The 25,247-nt window shown below is 38.2% G+C and overlaps 1 protein-coding gene across 6 annotated transcripts; it reads left to right on the forward strand.

Moving 5' to 3' along the window:
• Positions 1–24,953, forward strand: TXNL1 (thioredoxin like 1). Of its 6 annotated transcripts, none has more exons than XM_074995757.1 (9): positions 2–220; positions 3,597–3,693; positions 6,804–6,977; positions 11,362–11,484; positions 12,371–12,440; positions 12,923–13,095; positions 15,827–15,931; positions 21,122–21,162; positions 23,088–24,945. In XM_074995757.1, the coding sequence occupies exons 1-9, from the start codon at positions 123–125 to the stop codon at positions 23,092–23,094; spliced, it is 888 nt and encodes a 295-aa protein (XP_074851858.1). In that variant the 5' UTR covers positions 2–122; the 3' UTR covers positions 23,095–24,945. The 6 variants fall into 6 exon arrangements, 4 of the variants coding, with proteins under 4 accessions (XP_074851856.1, XP_074851858.1, XP_074851859.1 ...); XR_012645806.1 differs by lacking the exon at positions 21,122–21,162 and adding an exon at positions 20,239–20,894 and having other exon boundaries at positions 3–220; positions 23,088–24,953; XR_012645807.1 differs by lacking the exon at positions 21,122–21,162 and adding an exon at positions 20,239–20,437 and having other exon boundaries at positions 3–220.
• The last annotated feature ends 294 nt before the right edge of the window (positions 24,954–25,247 follow it).

Genomic DNA, 25,247 nt, shown 5'->3' on the forward strand with positions numbered 1-25,247 from the left:
CTAGCTGCGCCTGCTCGGCTGTGGTGCATGCTGGGCACACCCATTCCCGCGGTGACTGTGCAGATCGCGAAGGTGTCGGCGGCGCGCTGCCTCCGCTTGTGGCGGCGGCGGCCCCGGCCAGGATGGGCGGGATGAAGGTCATTGCGAACGACACCGAGTTCCAGCCCGAACTCAGCGCTGCCGGCTCCCGGCTCGCCGTGGTCAAGTTCACCATGCGGGGGTGAGTGAGAGGAGACCCCCGCATTTCCCGGCGGACTCGCCCCTCACCACTAGCCTTGGGGGGTGTGGAGGGAGATGAGGTAGTCCTCGGTCATCGGATTCAATTCCCCCGCAGGGCCCTGGCCTCAGCAGCCCTCCGCTTCAGGCACCCCTCAAGTAGGGCCCTGGGCTCCCTGCCTCGTGCACCCCGAGCCGCCTCCTCCCCCTCCCTGCCGCACCTCTGTCCTGTGAATGGCGGGGATCCAGGAGCAAGGGAGGCCGTGTGCTAATTCAGCTTTCCCTTCTGTCTTCCACCGTGATGGGTCTGTCTGGGTCTCCTGCTTCGGGTCAGGGGGGTGGATGGATGTAATCTGGGTCGTGGGGCTTCTGCCCGCTACCTGTCACCTGTAGCTCTGCCTAGGAGAGGATGTGATGTTGGGGAAACTCTAGAGTGAATCACACTTCTGCACCAAAGTTTGTGTCTCGTGGGGGTGGCTGCTGTCAGATTTCTGTACTAGGCCCCAGATTCCCTTATTGGGGAGCTGTTTAAGGACATAGTTTATGGGCTGTCCCGATTGTAAAGAGAACATTTTTATGTCCGAGTTTAAAGGGACATGGACTGATCATTTGCTGCTAATGTCCATCACCAAGGCTTTCCCAGTCTCAAATAGGCCCTTGGAGTTCTCTGTGTTTGTTTGAAAGCCTGAATGTGTACAACAGTTTCCCAAAGTTTGAAAGGCTTTCAAGGGGCCCATGGCAGAAAATGAATTACTAAAAATCAGGAGATAAGTACTGGGATGGCACTAGAGGAGGGGGTAGGCTGATAAGGCTGAAGTCCTGAAAGAGGTATACAGATGTTCTAATTTTGGGAAACACTGGCATAGAAGATACCTTACATGGAAAAGAGCTTTTTCACTAACCTTGGTAGACTGGAGTAGGTGGATCAGTCATGTCTAAACTTCATGGCAATTCAGATTTAATAAATGGTTATTGTATTTTTCAATTTTAATTTGAAAATAGTCAGACCTTGGAGAGCTTACAGTAATTAGGAAAAAATAATTGTAATAACTTTTGCATTGGCAGAATGCTTCATCTTTGATGTTTACAGACACATTCCCTACAGGTTGAAACTCTCTAATCCAGAGCTCTTGCATACAGCAACATCTGTAATCCAGCATGATTTTAGTCAGCTTTATGACCACTTATGATGGGTGTGGTCAGATTTCCCAGAGTCCATAAGATTTGTTCACAGCCCCCAGTCCTGGCTCTGTTCCAGCAGCTGCAGTTTATCCTATGTATCTTGTAAGAGCCCAGTAAGCAGTGGAAGTGTTGGTAATGCTTCTAGGCAATATTGAGGTGGTCCTGTGGTCCAGCAAATTTTCTCATCCAGCACAGACTGGGTCCAAAGGGTGCCAGGTTAGAGAGGTTCAACCTGTATTTTGGAAAAGATTAGGGAGCTAGTCATTAATCATTTGTTTTTACTAATACCCATAATTCTGGTTGCAAAGTGTCATGCAAAATTCGTGAACATTTTTGAGTTTTACTGCAATTACATGCTGTAAACTCACTGCTTATTCTAAATTTAAGAATATATTTAGCATTTGAAGCAAAAAGCAATCCCATCTTTCACGCAAAGCTCTATGTAATAGTGGGTTGCACATTATATATGGCCTCAGGGATGGAGATGGTGAGGGGCTGGGAGGGATAGCAGCTGTGTTTCTGCTTTTATTGTGTTGAAACCAAACTTGTTGCAATCAGTTTGCTGTCATAAATCCTCAAGCAGTCCAGTTTCAGTACTGAAGTCATGTAATTCTAATAATTAGTACTCTAACTCCAAAGTGCCTCAGTCCTAGACCCGGACACCATTGTGCTAGGCACTGTATACACGCAGAGCAAAGATATTCCCTGTTCCTAAAAGATGAAAATCTGACCAGAATTTAAATCTTGCTCAGTTTTTATTATAACATTCTAATCTCTAATGCTTTATAAAAACTTGGCTGTATTGTATTGGTGCCTTGCAGAATCCTACTCTTACACTTTCTCAGGAAAAGTAAATGGCTTGTATGAGCAACTAAATACTGTAACAGTGCTCTTATAGCAAATACTTTATTTTCTTCCCTTTACGGAAGAAATTTGTGTCTGACATGACCTAGTTTTAATGAAATTGTGTCTTAGACCCAAGTGTCTTATACTTGGAAAGAACAATAAAGTTATTGTAGTTTCTCATTTATGTAAAAGTGCTACTTTAGTCATGCATGAACCAAGAGCCAGTTACAGGCAACCTTTAAAACGTTTAACTTTGACATGAAAGCATGAAGAGAAACAGCTTAAATGAAATTATAAGGAGAGTGGTGGGGAAAGATAAATGAAGTGCCCTACAAGGGAGGGAGAAGAGGTGACCTCCTTTCTGGCAAACAGTTTATGCCCCATTAATTCACTAAAAATTGAGAGGAGTGGAGGAAAAGTTCTCAGTATCTTTGTTTTGATACTTTCTAGGTATTGTGCTGATTCGTATTTCAAGTAAGTTAGTCTCATTCTTAACGCAAAAAGCGTTGTTGCTGCATTCTAGGTAGAGCACTAGCTTAGGCTTGCACCCTCAAAGTTATTTAGTCTGCCTACTTCCATTGATTTCAGTAGACTTTAGAAACCTATGTACTTTGAAGATCTGACTCAGAGTGACTTTATGAAACTTCTGAAGAGCTCCCTGTCTGCAGATGCTATGCTCCTGGGGAATCTGTGAGTTCTCTGGATGAATGCAGAAGGAAAGGCAAAATGAACTACACAGCATTCAGAACTGAGTGAATATTGTCGTAGAAGCTAATACCACTTATGTTAAACCTTTACAAAAAACATGAACTTATGGACACTGCAAACAACTGTGGGGGAAAAAAATTCATTTATTATATAAATACAGTTATCAATGTGAAAGGTCAGTGTATTTATTAAAATCATGGTAGGGTTAGTCAGATATATTGATTAAATCCACTGTTTCCACCATAACTGTAGTTCAGTGCTCTTTCAGAGCAACAAAGAACTCTTTGCCCCAAGTGGGCATCCTCCTTTTTACTTGGTATGAGCTGCACTGATAGCAACATGTTGAGGCTAATCAAACTAAAATATGAAGTTTAGAGTGAACTGATGAAGTTTATCACTATGGAATCAGAGCTGTCGAAGCAGAAAACAGGAGTTGACTCGCATTTTTTTCATTTGTTCCAAGTTATCTGACCAAGTTTGCCAACCAGCTACGAAAAGTGTTGTAAAACTTACATCTAAGGGCCAAATGTACGCACAGCTGCCATTAACATCAACAGAGATTGGATATTGTATGTGGGGGGCAAAGTATTGCTACTGCAAAATTTAGATAAGATTATATCCCATTCTTTTTTTTCCCCTAACAGATGTGGCCCTTGTTTGAGGATAGCTCCAGCTTTCAATGCTTTGAGTAATAAATATCCCCAGGCAACTTTTTTGGAAGTAGATGTACATCAGTGCCAGGTGAGTAGTTGGCAAAAATATTTTTTGGCCATTGGGGAATAAAAGACCTGATAAGCTGTTTTTAGAGTGGATAACATCAGAAAATTGTGTCCAAAAGATGTTAGGATACTGCAGTGATTAGTAAAGCTGCTGAACCACTGAAAATTCTTGGAGAATTGGGTGCAAAAGGCAGGAGAAATTACTGCTTCCCCCCACCCCAAAATAAAATGATCCTAGTCATTACCACCCTGAAATTGCTAACTGCTGTCCTGGGGAGGGAGTGTCCAGCAAGAATTACTAAATATGTACAGACCCAACAAAATCATTGGTAACAGTAGCGTGAATTATGAAGAATAACTCTTTCTAAACATCAAAACAAAAAGCAGTCAAGTAGCACTTTAAAGACTAGCAAAATAGTTTATTAGGTGAGCTTTTGTGGGACAGACCCACTTCTTCAGACCATAGCCAGACCAGAACAGACTCAATTATCTTTCTAAACATGTTTGAGTATACTTCCAAACAAAAAACTACTAGTTGAAGGGAATGCAGTGTGTGTAATAACAGAACTTGAAGATAATACTGAATTGTGATAGATTGAGAACCACTCAGGATGAATAACTAACGCGAAGGCTTTTGAAACGATTGGAAACACAGGTGGATAACAAATGACAATCCTTTTGTAATGCCGAAGGCTGATAGCCGTGAGGGAAAATGTCTAAGATGCTCATGTTCAACTGCAGAGAAGAAAATATGACAAAGGAAAAACGAAAATGCAGTTGTCCTTTTCCAACAGGCATCCCTTAACAGAGTAAGGAAGTATATGATATTTTTGTTCGAATGTGTGCACAAATAAAAATGACAGAATGATATACAAAGAAGACGTTCCAATAAAAATTATCGGGGCCAAGAGGAACTGAGAAACTATATTTGTTTTTATGTGTATGCACCTATATGCATCCACAACAATAGAAGCGGCTTTATTTTTTATAGGGTAAAGTGAGAGACGCCTGCAAACATTTGTAAGTGTATAATATTTTATATGGGGTAGAGCAAGTGTATAAAGCAGAAAAAACTTAGGCTGAATAGTCAAAACATTTACTATCAAACTAATTAGTCTTTGAATGATCCAAAGCTGGTGGCGGAAACTAAACTTTAAAACTGGACTGAACACAGTACCAGAAAGTGTTGGAATGACATCAGATAATGCTGCCTGACCAGAGAAGTCCTGATTTCTAATTCTAATGACTGATGGATGCAGCATAAGAACCTGCATAATTAGGAGTTATGACTTGGATTCAGATAGCATACAAGCTCTTTGCTTTTATAAAGATGTGATAAATGGTAGTTTATTAGATAAGATGTACCAATTAGGGATGTAAAATTTTGTTTGATTGGTCAACTGATTAAATGCTAGATTTAACTAAGGGGGAAGGGAGGGGAGGAAGCTGGAGTATCATCTCTCCTCCTCCACCTTCTTCCCTGCTCCCCTCCCCCCGGTGGCAAGCAGCTCTTGCTCCAACTGGGCTGGAGGGCCCTCTGCTCACAGCACACTAGGACTCCACACTGTCCCCATCCACAGCAGCACCAGGCACTGGAGCAGTCTCTGTTCTCAGTGGTCCCAGGTGCACCTTGGGCAGTGGTGCTCCAGCCCAGCCATAGCAGCGTGGGAGCCAAACCATCTTGGCTGGATCAACCCTCTGCACTCTGGGTCTCGAGCAGACCTGTGCCCATGGTGGGAAGTGGGCTTCTCCAGCCCATATGGGTTAACCAGTTAAACTTTAACATCCCTACTACCAATGGAATCTGGTAGAAAATAGAGCCACTAAAAGCCTTAATACATCCTAAGGATGTAAGTGGGGAAAGTATAATTTCAGATCATAGGGTAAACCGATTTTACTGGTTACTTCCAGGAATGTTAAACCATTAACAAAACCAAAGCAACATAAAGATTTAAATATTCATTTGCATATTTAAAATAGAATATACTTTGGGGGAAAAAAAGGTTGAAGAAAATTTTAAGTAATGCAACGGTAACAGATAGAGAGCCATGTTAGTCTATATACTATCAAAACAAAAAAGCAGTCCAGTAACACTTTAAAGACTAACAAAATAATTTATTAAGTGATGAGCTTTCTGGGACAGACCCACTTCTTCAGACCATAGCCAGACCAGAACAGACTCAATATATAAGGCATAGATTCTCTGTGGGTCTGTCCCATGAAGCTAATAAATTATTTTATTAATCTTCTAAGTGCTACTGGACTGCTCTTTTGGTTTTTTTTAAGTAATGCAACATTCGATTCCTTGATAAATGAATACCCGGTGTAACTCTTACTTTCATCAGATGCCTTTCACTTTTAAGGATGTTAATGTACTCTAAATAAATAACTTATTTTAATGAAGTAATTTGGGAAATGTAAGTCAGTGAAACCAAAGAGAGTATTGTGATGATAATGAAGCTTTCTCTTTTTGGAGTCTGGTGGCCTTGAGTGCATCTGAAATGTAATGAAATTGACATATCACTGGTACTGATAAATACAACAGAGTATCCTAATCAATATTTAGTTTGGGTATATTTTATGTTTAAAAATATAAAGTAGCTGTTGAAGGTGAATCATAGAAGAAGAAACCAATGAGATTCCTATACACTGTTTATTATATTAGCAACAGTCTCTTTGTCTTGGTGGTAGATTCTCTATCCCTTGAGGTTTTTAAGTCCCAGCTGGACAAGGTCCTGGCTGGGATGACTTAGTGGGGGTTGATCCTGCTTGAAGTAGGGGGCTGGACTAGATGAACTCCTGAGGTCCCTTCCAGCCCTGTGATTCTGTCTGCAGTTGTGGCTTTAACCCTGCTACATTTGTAGTGCACGATAAAGAACTTTGAGAGCCACCAGCTGGCCTTATCCCACAGTGAAATGTCTTTAGTTCTGTTGTTTGTTCCACAGCAACAGTTACTCACAGTCCAAACTTCTCTTCTAGATGTGCTAGATGCAAAAAAGCATGATTGCAAATACTCCTAAATGTTAATAAAGCTGCTACTTGTACCACAATACATTTTTTGCAAGTTTATAAGTTGTATTTAGCAAGTTTATAAGTTCTACACAACACTAATAATTTATATATGAATTCTAGGGAACGGCTGCCATCAATAATATATCAGCAACACCAACATTTCTCTTTTTCCGAAACAAAGTGCGAATTGACCAGTATCAAGGAGCTGATGCTGTAGGATTAGAAGAAAAAATTAAACAGCACCTAGAGAATGATCCTGGAAATAATGAGGACACAGATATTCCAAAAGGATATGTATGTATCCTTTTAATTTTTTTAAGTAAATCATTGACCGTTATATCAATGTTGTGCTACTTTCTAAACATACTTTTTCTAACTTAAATGGGTGAGTTTAGGTAGAAACTAAAGCATCTTAAGTGTTTTTTGTTTTCTGGGCTTTTTCCCCCTTGAAAATCAGTTCATAGCTTCAAAATTAAACTACACTTCTTAGTCTGTGGGAAATCATGACATAGCATAATCACAGGATACACAAAACTGAGGCATATATGTTCACTGAAGTTAAACAAATTCGTTTAAGGTGAGAAGAAAATACTTTACAGTTATTTAAATGACATACATACAGAAGACAACAGAATGGAAAGGGTAAGTATGATAAACAGCACATATTTTTCCTTGGTTTGTTAGAACTTCTGATGTCTTACAGTGAAGCTTGATTTAGAAACTGTTCTGCTTGAATACTTTTGTAGTTCTCTGCACTTATCTCTTAAGTATGTTTTCATTAAAATATCTTTTGAGTTCCTCTGTTTCTAATGGTTGTCTTCAGAACACTTCATCACAAGTCAATTAGTAAGAGGGCTGGAGTAGACAGTATTTTAATTTCATGTACTAATACTTGGCGACAAGTCATACTTAAAATTGCATCTTGTGAAAATCTACTTTTTGACCCTTTGTTCTTGCATGTTAGTGCACAAAATAAAAAAACCTGTTAAATTTTAAAATATTTAGTTAATGTTGATTTTTTTTTTTTCTAAAATCTCTGCTTGGTCAGAAAAAAGTTTTCTGGTTCCCTTGTTAGCACTTCACTGAAATGCTTGAATGACAATCTGTAAAGGACTGTCTAGGGCAAGAGAAAATGAATAGGAATTTGAAAGTCTATGGAAAATTTTTCTTTTTTTAAATAAACCCAGAATATCATTATAATAGCTGTGTTTTTCCCAAATAACCTAGTGTCCTTTTTGACAACTAAAATCAATTTGTTTTATCCAAATAAGAGAACACTGAATGGGAAACACTGCTTCTAAATATTTTTATGGTAATTTCATTAATTTTCAGACAAATCAGGTCTCTTAACAGGATAATTGGAGTTACACTGTTGAAACACTACAAGGCTAAAGAGTAATATGATCTGAAATACTCAGGAAAAAAACATTTTCTTCAAGCACTACTCTGCTTGTTTTCATGTTACCTTCAGGCAATTGTGCACAGCAAATCTTAAGCATGTCTGACAGCTGTACTAAAAACACATGTAAATGAGAAACTTAATGTGACAAAACACTCTGCTAGAGCTGTCATCTGAGGTGGCGTTCTCTGAGCAATATTTGGTGTAATGTTTCCACTTAAAAAAGGATGGTTTGTTGTTGTGGCAGCAATATAAATACGCTTTTGGTTAAATACCTAGTATTACATTTCAGAAATGCTAACACTGCGTGTAGGTTCAGTAATGTGATAACTTGATTACAGCAGTATGAAAGTTTTGTATTTAGCATAATGAAAAATAATGCATTAAACTTAACTGTGATTAGTATTTTTGAAACCTAATATTATATTAAATGTAAAAACATCTTTGTGTGTTCAGTACTTTAAATTCATTGCTAAATAGAGCCACATCTACCATACTAAATAACATACTTTTTCCAGTTGAATCATTCTTATGATTACAGGGTATTTGAAGTAGCAGCAGTTCAGTTATGCAACTGGTACCGGCATTAGTGTTACATCTAGTTGTGAATATAAATACTTAATGTAATATCCAGTGCGGCAATGTTATAATACAAAAGGTGTTTTTTAGCTTCACAGCCCAAAACACATTAGAAGTAATTTAAGTAACATGGGCACAAAGTAGGTATACATCTGCTTTCCTATCTAAAATAACTTCATAAGATGAACAGATTTTTTTTCTAATAGTCAATTCTGAAACAAATTCACACCTTTATAAGTTAGACTGCAATTTAACGTGTTGACATGCTAATAATCTTCTAAAACGCTGACATTTGGAGTTAACATGTTTCTAGTTCAGCCTCTATATAAAGGTGATAATTATCTGAAATGGCTTCTTTTTAAAAAAAAAAAACACTTTTGAGCCTTCCGAGTAAGGAAAGCTTAAAATCCACCTTCCCTGCTGAGGGGCAGGAGGTGGAATTCTTGCTACTTCATTCATAATGTTAAAGCAATAAACTGGACTATATAAACTGTCTTTTCTTTGTCTCTTTGTTGGGTAGAACATTTTTAATTTTGAAAATTTGAGTGTGTACAAGGCTAGTAAAGAATTGCGTTTAGCTATGAGCTGTATATTAAACAGTAGTACACAGTGATGTCACAGCTTTTTAGTTCTCCATGACATTTGATACCATCCTTGCAGTAGAACTTCATGTATAGTGTCCTCAAGGCGTAGTGGCTTTTTATAACAGGGGGAAAATTTTTGGTAGAAAAAAGTGTTACCTTGAGCTATATTTTTGTACCCTATTGGTATATTGTTGGCGGCATTTCCATATTTTTTTTCAATATGTGAATACCTTTAGTTGGGATATTTCGTAAGAAAAAGGTCAATGGTTCATTCGACTTGAGCAGTTTCTGCTTTTTGCTATTTAGAAAACTTTAGTAAGCATAAGGAAAAGGACTGAGAAATACTTAATGCCTGATAAAGCAATCTTCATTAAAACTAAAACCTGTTAGAAATGAGTGCAGTCTAGTCATCAAAGCCTTTTATAAAAACTGACAGCTGCTTTTTCAGTGCTACGAGATTAGCCCTGCAGGTGGAGCCTAGTAACATTTACACAGATAACATTCTAAACTGTTCCATTAACTGCCCAATTTATCTTTAAGTAGGCTCATTTTTGGACTTGACTGATTTAATGTTAGAACTTCAGTCTTTGTTTTGCAAATGCATTATGAATATGGCCTTAACAAATTCATGGTCCATTTTGGTCAATTTCATAGTCATAGAATTTTTTGAAGAATAAATTTAATGATTTCAGCTGGTTAAATCAGCAGTGTCATGGTGGGTCCCTGTCCCAAAAAGGAGTTGCGGGAGGGGAGGCCTTAATGTTATTGTAGGGGATTTTTCAGTACTGCTACCCTTTCTTCTACAGAGAGCAACACTGCCTTTAAAGGTGGGCACCTAGAGAGCAGTGGCTGCTGGCCAGGAGTCCAGAACAAAGCCACCAACAACCAGCAGCAGTGATAGATGGCATGGCATAGGTATCACCACCCTTACTTTTTACTGTGGCAGGGCACTGTCTTTAGAACTCGGTTCCTGGCCAGCAGGTATTGCTTTCTGGCTGCCCAGTTTTGAAGGCAGTGCAAAAGTAAGGGTGAAAATACCATGATTTCCTCCCACTCCCATCTCCTTAAAATAATCTTTTGACCTCTCTAACTTCCTTTTGGGTCAGGGCCCTCAATTTGAGAACCTTTGGTCTCCATTATGAAAGTGGTATAGAGTAAAAGCATCCAAAGAATCAGATTTCATGGTCTGACTTATTTTCCATGGCTGTGAACTTGATAGGGCCTTAATTATGAATACATTTTTATGATATGGTTTTGATGCTTAAACCAGCTTACAGCCTCCAGTAATTCATTTTATTAAGTTTCTCTTGCTGTGGACTTCTGTGAATTTGCATTCCATGGAAGGTGTGATTATAGTATTTGCAAATGTGGAGGAGGGGTGGACCAGTTAACTAAAATATAAGGTCATGTGCAGACAAAACATGGTTTATGGACTTACTGCCTGCAGTGCCTCCATAGTGCTCAAAGCATCTAGTTGCTGGGGCCATATCCATTTCAGTACTGCATATGCCCAAGGAGAGAGGGAATCTCTGTGTGTGGAGATGCATGGCAGGTGGAGGGACACCCATAGCTCTAGTAATTGGCCGCTTTGGGTGGCCTGTGGAGGTGTGGCAGGCAGGGAGCCTGAAAAGGGTTCCACAGGGCTGCTGTTCTGGAGCTACCTAGGGTAAGTGCCCCTAACTCCCTGAGCCAGATCACAATCCATAACATCTGCACCCATGCTTCAGGTCACAACTCCCTCCCAGACCCTACACCACAGTTCCAGCTCTCAATCCTCTGCACTCCTCTTGTACCCCAGTTACAGCACCCTCCCAGACCCTGCAGCCTAGTCCCCTACCCTGAGTTACCTTCTGCACCCAACCTCTACCATACCCCACACATCCTCCATGAATATCTTAGAGTGCAGGCCTTGACCCCTCTGCCAAATACTTGGAGTGGCACCCCTGTGTAAGATGAATACGTGAATGTATTTTTGTTCATCAGAAGTTATTGAACCAGTTTTTACATTAATCTCATCTTTTTATATGCAACAACTTTTACTCATCTGCATATTTACTAATTTTTTCGATTAGGTGGTAGATTTTCAAGCATCTAGCAACACTGTCTTTTTTTTTAGATGGATTTAATGCCGTTTATTAATAAAGCTGGCTGTGAATGTCTTAATGAAAGTGACGAACATGGATTTGATAACTGTTTACGTAAAGATTCTACCTACCTGGAATCTGACTGTGATGAGCAGGTATAATTTCAGTTTGTTTTAGCGGGTGAATATAATTTTAAAGGGCAGTTTTTTCTTTATGTATTTGATAGTACAGTTATCTAATTCTTATATGTAGTTTTGGGATTAGAAACTGGGAGATTCTCTTTCTGGCTAACCAAATGCTAAACACAGTACTAAGCAGCACCAGCCCTACAATAATAAACTATACATTTTATAAATGCAGTTGAGTTTGTTAGATGATATTAATTGCAAGCTCAATTTTTTTTTTTCTTTCATCAGTGGATACCTGGCTTGGGAAAGAGAACTTTAAAACCAGTGTAAGCCATAATTTCACATAGGTTTTACCTGTTTTTCTTTTAGATAAAACACAGTTTTTGATTTTTTTCATAGAATGTTTGGCATTAAACAAAACTTTAAATTGTACGGAGGCTTTCAAGAACTTGAATGAGATTGTTGACTGCCCTGATCCTGGTTAAGTAACACAGGTTAAGACCAAGACTTTAAAAACTGGGTGTCTTCAGTTTGATTCTTATTCAGATGTTTGGAAACTGTTGGATGATCTGTGCTCTTGAAAACTGGTCCTTATTAAGGCATCTGAAATGAAGCACTCCAAAATTGCTAATCTTTTTTGGAAACTGTGCCCAAGGTATTTGGTTTAGGATTCTAACATTTCCAAAGCCTAGGCCGAAATATGAGATACTTAGTTCAGGGTTTTAGTGGGATGGCTTTGATTAACAGGGCTTTGTCACAAGCAATGTAAAGGGATATTCTCTAATAATGCTTTTTATATAAAGAATAGGGGTCTACACAATTTTGTTTTTGTTTTTTTTATAGTTTAAATACTTTTCTGCTTTTCAAAATATTCAGCCTTCAAAACTGGTGTGATAAACCTTTTTCTCTACAGCTCCTTATTACTGTAGCTTTTAATCAGCCTGTCAAGCTTTATTCCATGAAACTTCAGGGGCCAGATAATGGTGAGTAAATGCATGTGTTTTTTTTTTTATTCCATGAAATTGTTCCTGAATTTCTGTTTACACCAGTTTTAAAGGATTAAATTTTCTTCTAGGATTACCTAGATTCTTATTTCAGCATCCTTACTATGTTATCTGCAGTTTTTGTGTTCCGAACATATTACAGCTGTTAGCTAGGTCCCATGTATTCATGGAAGACAAGTAGGATGGAATCACTTGGTCTCTGGAAGTCCTGCTCTTTTGAAGTGGCTTTGTTGAAATTAAGAAAACAGATGACAAGTGTTCATACCGATGATACATTAGAATAGTGTAGAAATAGAGCTTAATAAATTAGTACAAGATATAAGTACAGAAATCACATTTATCTGTAGCAAAACTAATATTATCACTAGGTGTTTAAATAGCAAGAATCCTAAAGATGCTTTTGAAATTTTGTATTTTAAAAAGTGGTTCAGTTACTTAAAATTGCTAATCTGTTAACACAGGACAGGGTCCCAAGTATATAAAAATCTTTATCAATCTTCCACGATCTATGGACTTCGAAGAGGCAGAAAGAAGTGAACCAACACAAGCCTTGGAACTAACACCAGATGACATAAAAGAAGATGGTATTGTCCAGCTTCGTTATGTAAAATTTCAGAATGTTAACAGTGTAACTGTAAGTAAATTTTCTTGTATAAGCTTTATTTAAATGTACAGTTTGAACCTCTGTAGTCTGGCATCCTCAGGACCTACCTAGCATGAATGAGAAGTTTTCAGACCATGGGAGGACAGTATTGTCTAGCAGCATTACCAACACTTCCACTCCTTACTGGTATCTTAGGAGACATTTAAGGGCGAGTTACATATGAATAACAGTACAAAACCCTGAGAGCCAGGACTGGTAGCTGTAAACAAAATTTATTAGATCATGGGAAACTTAGTCACACCCATAAAGTGGTCATCCAGCTAGCTAAAATCATGCCAGAGTACAGATGTTACTGGATGAGTGTGCAGACCTAGAGAGGTTCAACCTGTAGCTATAGGAAATTTGAAAATCTAGTTTTAAATATTGTGGGACAAAATAATTAAGGTGAGATTGGTTCCAAAGCTTACCCAGGGTTATCCATTGTTGCTCTGTGAAGTACTGGTTGCAACTGTGACCTGCACATATGAAAACTTGCACATAAAAACTATATTACCCACATTTGATTCTGGTAGTGGAAATAATGGATGCATATATAGTCCTCAGTCCTGCAAAAGACACATGCTTTAAGTATGCAAATAGTTCAACTTGTATAGAATTACTGTGCTCCATAATAGTAAGTATATGCTCAGGAGTTTCAAGGTTTGGACATTAAGATTGCCATAGTGATAGGATTGTGAGCATTGCTATAGTGAACATTTCCTCCACAAGGTTTTTTTAAAAAAAAACAACAAAAAAAACATGTAATAATATTTTATTGTAGAAGGACTGAAAGGCTCCAGTGAGCGTTTGGGACCCTCTTGTGCTAGGCACTGTACAAGCAGTCTATGCTCCAATTTGCTTGCAAAAAAAGAAATAACAAGTAAGCAATTTTGTCAAATGTTGAACTGTAACATCTCACTTTCTTCTGGGAAAACAGTCCCCTCCATCGCCTCTGCTACACTAGTTCTTTCACAGCTCTTATTAGCTGTGTCTACACGTGCACGCTACTTCGAAGTAGCGGCACTAACTTCGAAATAGCGCCCGTCGCGGCTACACGTGTCGGGCGCTATTTCGAAGTTAGCTTTGACGTTAGGCGGTGAGACGTCGAAGTCGCTAACCTCATGAGGGGATCGGAATAGCGCCCTACTTCGACGTTCAACGTTGAAGTAGGGACCGTGTAGACGATCCGCGTCCCGCAACGTCGAAATTGCCAGGTCCTCCATGGCGGCCATCAGCTGGGGGGTTGAGAGATGCTCTCTCTCCAGCCCCTGCGGGGCTCTATGGTCACCGTGGGCAGCAGCCCTTAGCCCAGGGCTTCTGGCTGCTGCTGCGGCAGCTGGGGATCCATGCTGCAGGCACAGGGTCTGCAACCAGTTGTCAGCTCTGTGTATCTTGTGTTGTTTAGTGCAACTGTGTCTGGGAGGGGCCCTTTAATGGAGCGGCTTGCTGTTGAGTCCGCCCTGTGACCCTGTCTGCAGCTGTGCCTGGCACCCTTATTTCGATGTGTGCTACTTTGGCGTGTAGACGTACCCTCGCAGCGCCTATTTCGATGTGGTGCCGCGCAACGTCGAAGTTGAACATCGACGTTGCCAGCCCTGGAGGACGTGTAGACGTTATTCATCGAAATAGCCTATTTCGATGTTGCTACATGGAAATAAGCTATTTCGATGTTGGCTTCACATGTAGACGTAGCCATTCAGGGCAAGTTCTGTCTCTCAATGCTGTCCAGCCTCCATAGGAAAACATCTCCAACTCTTTGTGATTAGAAGAGACTTTAAAAACAAAAAAACAAAAACACCTCTGCTTCTGGTGGCGTGAGGGATAGGGTCCATAACAGTCCTTTAATCTCTTCTGTTTCTGCCTGCCCCTGCGAAAGGAGAAGGAAAGGGACCATGTTGCTACTTTGCAGTAAGGATTCGCAGGACCCACAAGATAACCTCCCTGCACTGTCTCTGCTGGCCCCAGTCTGTTCCCATTCTCATGGAAATTGATTTGGTTTTCATATGTCCATTCCATAGTATTGTATTGACATTTGTGACGTAATGACAGATTAAAACAGGTTAGAAAATCTGTTTTGGTTTTATAGATTTATCAAGTCATACTTTTTTAAAGAGAGGGTGGTAGAGAAGATGAAATCAATATAGGACAGCATTTACAGAGCAGTATATGTTCTCCATATTGCACTTCTGTTGAACTCTAGGAAGTTTTCGTATTGAAAAAACAGCACAATTTGCTATGAGGCGTTAATGCTGGTTTCAGTAAATACAGAAAATGGTTAAACAGCTGATTGAAATCTGAAATATCAAACTGCAGGTGGACAGTTAAATTATCTATTTTCAAATCATATCGGTCTTTCCTTGCTCAGTGTAGTTTTGTGGTTTTAACCACACATTGAACATTGGGGAAACCCAGTTGCTGCATATTTCATTGGCAGTTGTTCGATCTTCTCTGCTTACCTTTGTAAAATAAGGAGACTGGCATCTCTTTTAAGAGTATTGTAGTTGTTTATGATTTTATAATACTTTCCACTAAAAATAGGTATTTGCAATATGCTTTTGAAGCTGTTGGATTACCTGTCCCTACTTAAAACTATGGAAACTGACAAGTTCAATATCTCATACTTAAGGGTAGTGCTGTGTATGTACTGTTAACAAAATTGCTGTGGCTGTGCCATGTTAATATTAAGTGAGAATGAATACATATGAATTATCTTGTGTTTTAGTTATTTGTCCAGTCCAATCACGGTGATGAAGAGACAACAAGAATTAATTATTTTACGTTTATTGGAACTCCAGTCCAGGCAACAAACATGAATGACTTCAAGCGAGTAAGTTGAGATTCTGGAACACAAATATGAATGTTTAATTACAGTTTTAAAACAAGTGTATGGTAGTCAGTTGGTAACTTCATTCTCAACTAAGTGAAATCTTTCTATAATTGTTTATTTTGAGTTAAGGTATATTGTGTTCCTCCTCCAAAAACACATTTGCCTTTGAAACTTGGCAATCTTGGCTTTGAGGGATATTGCTCATTATAGACAATGTAAAATAGCCAGCTAGGGTTTCAAGCTGATAAACAATGATGGCTTAAAGATTATATGTAACAGTTGCAATGTTCATGTTATATCTGAGTATTCCTATGTCCTGCAGGTGTGCAGTTTGTAGAAGAGCCGTTGCATAGACTGGAAAATAGAAAGCACAAGTAAACTAAAATCTATGCCTGAAGATTTTGTTCGGACTAGAGCGATGTAAAAATGCTTGATAAGGCTGTTTCTTCAGTAATGTAGTGTTTCTGTACAGCTTCATAATCTAACTTTAATTTGTTCCAGTATCATTTAGGAGCTGTTTATTTGTCTGGCTATTCCTGACCAGACTAGATAGGATGGAAAGTGAGTAGTTTAAGGGCTTAACTAGAGGAAACAGCATTTTCAATGGGCAGCCAATTGAAAAACCTTTGTATATAGTACAGTCTATGTCAGCAGAACTTCTGTTTGTCAGAAATGTGAATGTCCTCCTCCTCCTCCTGAGCAACCCAAGTTATATTGACATAAGTAGTGGTGTGGATAACGCTGCGTCAGCAGGAGAGGCTTCTGCCTCTTGTAGCGGTTCTATTATTCCAAATCTAACTCCATGTAATACAAGACAATTAAAATGTGTTCAATATATAACTAGTCCCATACTGGTGCAGATAACTAGTACCACCACCAGACTCTAAGCAGACAACTACATTGTAATAATAAACAAAGTACAACTCTTTACACAAGTAGTAGTTGCCAAAAAATCCATTTTGTGGAAGTCATAACTTTACAGATAAATTTATATCCATTAGATTAAATTCGATCCTGTAAAACTGCACAGTTTAACGTTTTAATCAATACACTCAAACTTGAAGAGACTGACTGAAAAGGATTAATTGAATGTGCTGGAATTGATTGGATTACTGATTTAGAAGTGTTTTAATTTAGTGTTTTTAAAAAAATAAGAAGGTAAGTTTCCTACCACCAGTTACAATGAGTAGCCAAAAGACACCTGTGATGCCCTGCTCTTTTAAAAAGACCTCCACTATTTTGCATTAGTTTTACATCATTCTAGAATAACCATTTTTGTTAAAAGAAATAGTTTCTTTCATAATTTTTGCTGCTTCATAATAAGAACTCATTTTTCACGTTGTTATCTTGGTCTCCATTCTAGGGAGATCTTTTTAATTGTTTGAGGAAAATTAAATTGAAAATGAGACCTCTTGCTTTTTAAAAATACTGGAACATACTGTTTTATTTAGCATACAACTGGGATGTCAGGCTTGTTGTTCAAGTCTTGCTCAATGAGGTGTGTGTTTGCTATATTTAGGAAAAAATTTAAAACACTTGAATATAGTACTGAACCCAGACAGTTGAAAATTACTAATGTTTAAGCTGCATGGTTCATAGTACAGCATGGAGCTGTGCAGAACTGCTGCCTGTGTCTGGACTCTCCTTCTCTGTGGCCATCTGTCATCTTATTAGTTTTTTTTTTTGTTTTTTTTTTTTCCAAAATGTGCTCATTGCCTCTGCCAGTCAATTCAGGTTTCCTGTGTCTTCATAAAGCTGTGCAAGCACCTACAATTGGTGCAGTTCTCCTGGCATCTCTTGCTTTCTGCGCTCTGACGGGAGCAACTCCACATGTCAGTCCTTTCCACTATGTAGAGCTGTTCTAAAGCTGCTACTTGGTGGGCTGTTCTGTAATATTATTTACCAGAGCAGCACAGGTGCTTCCCAGAAGTCCATCTGAATTCATGCTCCCTGAAGTGCACATGTAAGTGCTGCAGTCAAAGGAAAACTTGATTTTAAGTGTTAGGAAATGTACTTGTGCGTTTGTAGCCTCCATTTAGAAAATATGAAAACTAAATAAAATATAACTCAACATTAAAGTTGTACACTTCTGCAGTTAAATTTCAGGACTGGTTTAACCAGATATGAATTTGGCCCAAGACTCATAGGATAAAATTTAGCCACCAAATTAAATATGTATACACAATTATAATATTTCCAGTTTGTATTTTAATTCCTGAATATAAAACTTAATATTTTTACGATAACATGGAATGTGTAGTCTACAAAAGTTACAGCACCTGTAGGATTAACTTTTGTATTTCCAGGGGTTTTTTTCAGTTTAGCTCCATAACCTTGACATAGCATTGGACATTGTATTCAAGTGAGTGAGGTTTTTTTAAAGGTGTAGAGGGTAAGACGTTAACTGGAAAACTCTTCAAAACCCATTTTCTTTTCATATATATAGTTATCCCTAAAACTCCTGAGAATTCACTGTTTTAACTTCGCTTGCTAATTTCAATTTGGGCTCAAGCAGTGCTCCATTGTTCTAATTTTAATCAAAATAAAGACATAACTGTATCAGATTCTAATAATCATTGCTCAGCGTAGATGCTTCACTTTTTTCCAGTTTTCAGATGTCTTAACACTTGTCTTACTTAGACAATAGTTCATAGGAGATATACCATCTTGTTTGTGTTTAAACTAGTATGAGTGTTAAAAAGGGCTGTATGAGTAACTATTTTTCCCCCTGGAGCAAATGACTATTTTAAGCTTAAACAGAAAAGGGCCACAGCATCCAGTACTTAAAAAGTCAAATGTAAAGTTTGCAGTTTAGTTTAATCTTGTACAGAAAACTAGCAAAAACAATAAATAGCTGTTTGTCTTTCAATGATACTCTCAGAAGCTAGTGTGACACATGGATTCAGTTATTAATATTTGGTCAGTGAATGAAGTGATGCAGAACAAACACAGCTTTTAAGTGTACGTTAATAGGATGTAGTTTCCTCCCTTTTCTCTGAAATTTGACTTTAACTGGTGAGAACCAGGAATTGTTAAATGCTTTAAAATGCACCTTTTAAATAAAAAAAAAAACTTGAGTGGATTGTGGTAAATTAAGGAGGGTGGGAACAGGGGAGACGAGAATATTGCCCTGCTTAAGTCATATGAGCTACGTCTACATGTGAATGCTACATCGAAATAAGCTATTTTGATGAATAACGTCTACACGTCCTCCAGGGCTGGTGCCGTCAATGTTGGGCAGCACTACATCGAAGTAGGCGCTGCAGGGGAGCGTCTACACGCCAAAGCGGCCCACATCGAAATAAGGGTGCCAGGAACAGCTGCAGACAGGGTCACAGGGCAGACTCAACAGCAAGCCGCTCCCTTAAAGGGCGCCTCCCAGACACACTTGCACTAAACAGCACAAGATGCACAGAGCCGACAACTGGTTGCAGACCCTGTGCATGCAGCATGGATCCCCAGCTGCAGCAGCAGCAGCCAGAAGCCCTGGGCTAAGGGCTGCTGCACACGGTGACCATAGAGCCCCGCAGGGGCTGGAGAGAGCGTCTCTCAACCCCTCAGCTGATGGCTGCCATGGTGGACCCCGCTATTTCGATGTTGCGGGACACGGATCAGCTGCACGTGCCCTACTTCGACATTCAGTGTCGAAGTAGGACGCTATTCCCATCTCCTCATGAGGATAGCGACTTCGACATCTCACCGCCTTATGTCGATTTCAACTTCGAAATAGCGCTCGCCACGTGTAGACGTGGCGGGTGCTATTTTGAAGTTGGCGCGGCTACTTTGAAGCAGCCGGCACGTGTAGACGCGGCTATGGTGAGCAGCAGGAGTGTGCACATAAAATAATTTAACTTAACCTTGTATTTTCGTGGAAGGTCAATGCACAGTAAAAATACTACTTTAAATCCTTGGTTTTGGGCCATATTTATAATAAATATAGTAAGATAACACGTGCTAGTTGAGACACAAACTCCATAGATATGTTGACAATATCTAATTCTTGTCTTTCTACTATTGCATACTACCTATTAAAGTTATCATATCTGTAGTACAAGTTAAATTATTTTAGCAGGTTAAGTAACGTTTCTCTCTAGAGACTTTTTGGGGAGAAGGCGGATCTTTTGCTTTACAGTAACTACTCATTAACATAAGGGTTCTGGAATGCTGTTCATTTTTGGAATGGGAGCTTAGTTGCACGTAAAACTAGGTTCCCAAAATCCAGAATGATCATAGATGTTCATTTCTTCTTAAAACTGCATACCAGGCTTCTTTACTTTTTTTCCTAACATTTTGTTTTTGTTTTTCAGCTTAACTTCCCAACCCCAAAGAACTAAAAATGCGGAAGAAAATGTTTAAAAATGAATATTAAGATTGACCTTGTCTCGCACTACACCCCTCCCTGCTCCCTACGCTCATCTACCATCTGTCTCTCACCCTTTCCGCAATCTCATCACTGGGGCAAGAGCCGCCTTCTCTGCAGCTCCTGTGTTCTGGAACAGCTTTCCTGTACCTCTCTGCTTCATCGACTCTTTTTTTTTTTTTTAATCCCATCTTAATTTCTCTCTCAACTTTGCTTTTAATTTTATGCTTGTTAACATTAAAACTAGATGGTAGATTTGTTACATGATGTTTTTAAACTTTCTTTATGGGGAAAGGGGTTTGCAGTCTTTTATTTAACTTTCTAAAACAAATTGACATGCAGTTTGAAACTTTGCCAAGTTTTTTAATTTGGCTTTTATACCGATTTATTGAGACTAACCGTACACTTTAAAATGAGTGTTCTAATCTGTCATGAAGACAATTTCAGGATTTTTCATCTCCAGTATTGTTTCAAAACTTTGTCTAGTAGGCTAATTTTTAGTAACAACATATTTAGCAAATCATAATTTCATTTCCCTGCCATTGTTGGGCTAAGAAGATCTAGAAGTTATACACTTAATATTTTGCAGATCTTCCACATTAGGTATTTTTGTGTTATGTCAGAATTGCAGTATCTAATTATAGTTAAGATATAGTTAGTATCTAACAATAGCCATAAAGTGCCCCATAAGTGATGGGCAGGAGGCTGGATTTCTTGTAGAAATTAAGAAGTTGCTGTTTTTAACATCCTCCATTTGCAGATAGGGATGGGAAATGAGCCTTTTTGGCTTGTGCTGACAAAAATATCCATTCTGGTGCTTAATTTTGCAGATAATACCCATGGGCAAGTTGACAATTCCCACCTCTGAATGGTATAGATCTGTTTCTTGACTGATGTTACATGTCTGCTAACTTCTTAATATATATTAGTGTTTTCCTTCTTAATCCAGATTTGGGCACTGTGCTTGAGATTTAAAATACACAAAGAATAAATATTTTGTTAATATTTTTAACTTGATTAATCAAATGTAACACGAATGAATATTTCTTTTTTTCTGATCTCCTCAACATTACCATCCACCTAGAATTCTCTTGGCCCTGTGCATTAGACTCTGCAGTTCAATGAGTGTCCTCCTGGCCATTAACTATTTGGAAGAGATGACCACTAGATTCCAAAACTCTTTAGAAGGGAGTTCAATCACCATGGACTTTTTTAGTCATAGCAATTGCATCTGAGTGGTGACAGGCATTTCCTTTCAGCTGTTGCAGAAATTTTGCAGGAGGAAATACTGGGAAAGTAACCCAGATACCGCATGTCTCACAGCACAACATAATCACTGTTCCAACCAGGTTGACAAACCTTCATCTTTTCGCCAGTACAAAAGTACAGAGTTGTATAAACTTTTGTGTGAATATGCTTCGTCTTGGGGTGGGGAGGGGAATGTATTGCAAAGGTCAGAGGTAACGGTACTATCTGGTTTTTGCCCAAGAAAGTTTATGGTCCAAAATATGTTAGTCTGTAAGGTGCCACAGGACTTTTTGTTGTTCTCAAAGATACAGACTAACATGGATACCTCTCTGGTACTATCCCTGTAACACACTCTGCCACAGTAGTCAGTTTATTGAAATACAGGGATTTTTACTTTTCAAAGATTTTGGAATTACCAGTACTAATATCCTGTAAATTTCTTATAAAATATGTAGTAGTTAAATAGAAATTCAGCTTCCAAATCCTGTTCAAGATTATGCTTTAGTAACACCTGGAAGGTAGGTGAGTATTGTTCTCAAATTTAGAAGGGTAAACAAAGAATCTGAGGGTGACTTGCCCAAGGCCACATTGTAAATCAGGGGCAAAATGAAGAGTAGAAAAGCTTTTCACCAGACCCATGCGATGATTATTAAAATAGCAAGTTTTCCCCCTTTATTTAGTTTGTAAGCACTTGCTCTTCTGGGTTGGCTAAAATTCAGAGGGGTGGCTCTGTTCTGAGAATTAACTTATCAGTTTCCACATAGATTTGCTGCATGTCTTGTATATACTTATCTTGAATTCTTTCTGTGCAACAAGAGTATTGTTGAAGCTCCAGTCAGTTGCACCTGTGTAATTTGAAAGATAATGAGGTTGTGTTAAAAGGCAAATCTGCCCTCTAAACTTGTACTGGTGATACACAGAAATGGAAGAACTAAACCTGAACCTGATTCCCGTCTGTTTGCAGAGCTGGTAGTTAGGATTTTTTTTCCCCCACTAACATTGAACACACTTGACATCAAAGTCATTGACAATAAATGCTGAATGCTGCTATGCCACTTTTAGTTATTTTTCAGTGTTGAATTTCACAATACAGCAAAAATTTCTTGTCAGAGCTGTCCTTAATACAGACCTATTTTATCTCCTACAACTACTACTTAAAACTGGGGCCCAGAAGGCTAGGTTTGCAGTTGTCATACTACTGTATTTTTTGTTGTGTGTTCAGATCTGGTTCTTGATAGCTAACTTGGTTTTGTGAATAATGAAAATATGTGGGCAGTTTGTGTTGCTTTTTCCTAACTTGCTCAAACAAATGAGCTCTTTACTATTTGGATTAAAAATACTAGAAGTTTATTTGCTCCTATATCTCATGTCCTATTTAATTTCTTGCAGGAATTTACAGCTCCCTCTGTATACTGCACTAGAATGCATGCTGAAAAATCCATGAATAACCTAAACACAGCCACTTTGTTTAGTTTTAAGCTTATAAAAATTGGGTATTTGTTTTCCAACTTAATGTTCAGTAGTGACTATTTTCTGTTATTTTACCAGGTGGTAGGCAAGAAAGGAGAGAGCCACTAAAATGCAAGACACACTGGATCGCCTTATTGCAATCAAACGGGATCTTCACTTTATCTGCAGCTCCTGGATAATTGCTTGACTGTAGCCAGAGACTGTCAATCTGTTTCATTTAATGCCATTACCAATAAATCATTGCTTTTGTTGAGATGGAGTTTCAGTCGAGTGTTTCTGTTGTAATCTTGGTACATGTATTTGTAAATAAAATTCATTACTTTTGCCAAGTTTAATTTTGTCATTGTAGTAACGAAGGCTTTTTTTTTATTTTTAGAGTTTCATTTAAATTTCAAAACTGGACTGGCTTATCTTTAAAAACAGGAGACTTAATGTAGCCTGCGTTTTTATAATTAGTTTAAAATGTCAGATTTAAGCAAAACCTCTTTGGTTTTCTGAAAGTACATTTAAAAATAAAATCCGGAGCTACTTTGTTCTAAGCCTGTGCTAATTTATGATCAGTGCTGACACAATATGGATACTTTTCAAAGGGAATTTTTTCTCTTGAAGTCTCCCTTTTCCATTCCAAAAAATAGAGTAAGGAAACATATTTCATTGCTTGCATTATGACAAGTTACATCCTCAGTTGAAACAAATGGTAGGATATGATAGTTCATTACAAATTAGGCATGAGAATTCCTGCATGCCTTTCAAAATACCATCTCCAGTTTTGTTGGAAAATTGGGAATTTGTTAGCCAGGCAGACTCCCTCTGGATATGCAGTGCAGGAGATGGCTAGGCACTTCTTATGCCTGTAGGTTTATGAAATCCCTCTGTTACTGCTGAACTTAATTGGGCATTATTTCCTTTCTCTGAATGTTGATACAGAAATGATCATTACAGATACCATTCTTGCATCTTAATATGAATTCCTTAAAGGATGGGCATCTGCAATGTCTGCTGAAACCACTTTTTGCTAAAATTCCTTGGAAAAGTGCCCCAAGTAATTTTAATAAATTCCTATAAAGTTTTACTAAGTGTTTTTTAATTGGCATAATTAGTTTCTTTGTAAAGCTTACATTTGTTACATTTCTAATTACAATAAATCCCAATAAGAATTAAATCCTGTCCTAATTGACTTTTTTTTTTTTCTTGAACACAGTAGGGATTCTTTCTTTCTGGCTTGGCAGATTTACACATTTCTACCAAGCTAACTTTCTCTTCATAGATATTTTCTTTGGAAAAGTTTGAGGTTGTGCAGAAGGCCATTACTTTCTATGAGGCACTTTTACTGTATTGCTAAATGCCCCTCCTTACTCATCTCTCTGTGTTGCACATATTTAATTGCATTAGTTCCTTTGATTTCCTTTGTAATTCCTGTAAGTATTTTGCTGCAATGAGATATGAGGCATCTGAGACACTGTATATAGAACTTAAACTCACTTTTAAATATAATCAAGGGCAATATGAATAACTAACTGGTTTATAATTTTGTATACTAACTACCTTTTGGGTTATTGTTAAAGTGCCTCATCTTAACTATTACTTACCTCATACTATTGATACCTGAGAGAATTTGATAACCTAGCGATTCTCATCTTTTTAAAAGATCAGATTTGTATCATTTGCCTCTTTTGTGACTTCATTGGTTGCATGATGCACATTTTCCATAATTATACAATGTAAATACATCAAATGTTTAGACATAACTGTAACATGTTGAATTGATGGAAAGAGTTATTAAAATTATGCATATCAAAAATATAAAGTTGAAGTTCTGATAATTTTACTTTTAGGAGAAGAGATGTCCTGAAGTAATCCTAAATGTGGAAACAAACATGAACATAAGGATATATGGGAGCAAATTAATTTGTTGTGGTTATTGCTTTGAGTAGTTTTTTCTTATTGTGGAAAGCTGCTACTTTGCACTTGATTTATTTGACTTTTAATAAATGAGAGCTGTTTTTCCACCTAGTGTGTGGTTATAGGCCACTTGGCATCATCCAGATGCTATGCCCATTAAGTGGAGTTTCATACTGGATCATGTAAGCAATAGTCACTAACGTGTTTTAGGCTAAATCAGTTTTCTGAGATGAATCCTAGTTAAATGTATCCTAATTTAGCATATACACTATGGCTGCATCTACACTTGCATTCCTCTCTTGAAAGAGGGGCATGCAAATGCAATGCAGATTTACA

Source organism: Carettochelys insculpta, chromosome 5 (assembly GCF_033958435.1).
Source record: "Carettochelys insculpta isolate YL-2023 chromosome 5, ASM3395843v1, whole genome shotgun sequence".
NCBI classification, from domain to species: domain Eukaryota; kingdom Metazoa; phylum Chordata; order Testudines; family Carettochelyidae; genus Carettochelys; species Carettochelys insculpta.

Excerpts from the sequence above, each read along its gene's own strand:
- TXNL1 (XM_074995755.1), top strand. The coding sequence starts at position 123 with ATGGGCGGGATGAAGGTCATTGCGAACGACACCGAGTTCCAGCCCGAA. Across the intron at positions 221-3,596 it reads GTCAAGTTCACCATGCGGGG|ATGTGGCCCTTGTTTGAGGA; the intron begins GTGAGTGAGAGG and ends TTCCCCTAACAG. Across the intron at positions 6,978-11,361 it reads CAGATATTCCAAAAGGATAT|ATGGATTTAATGCCGTTTAT; the intron begins GTATGTATCCTT and ends CTTTTTTTTTAG.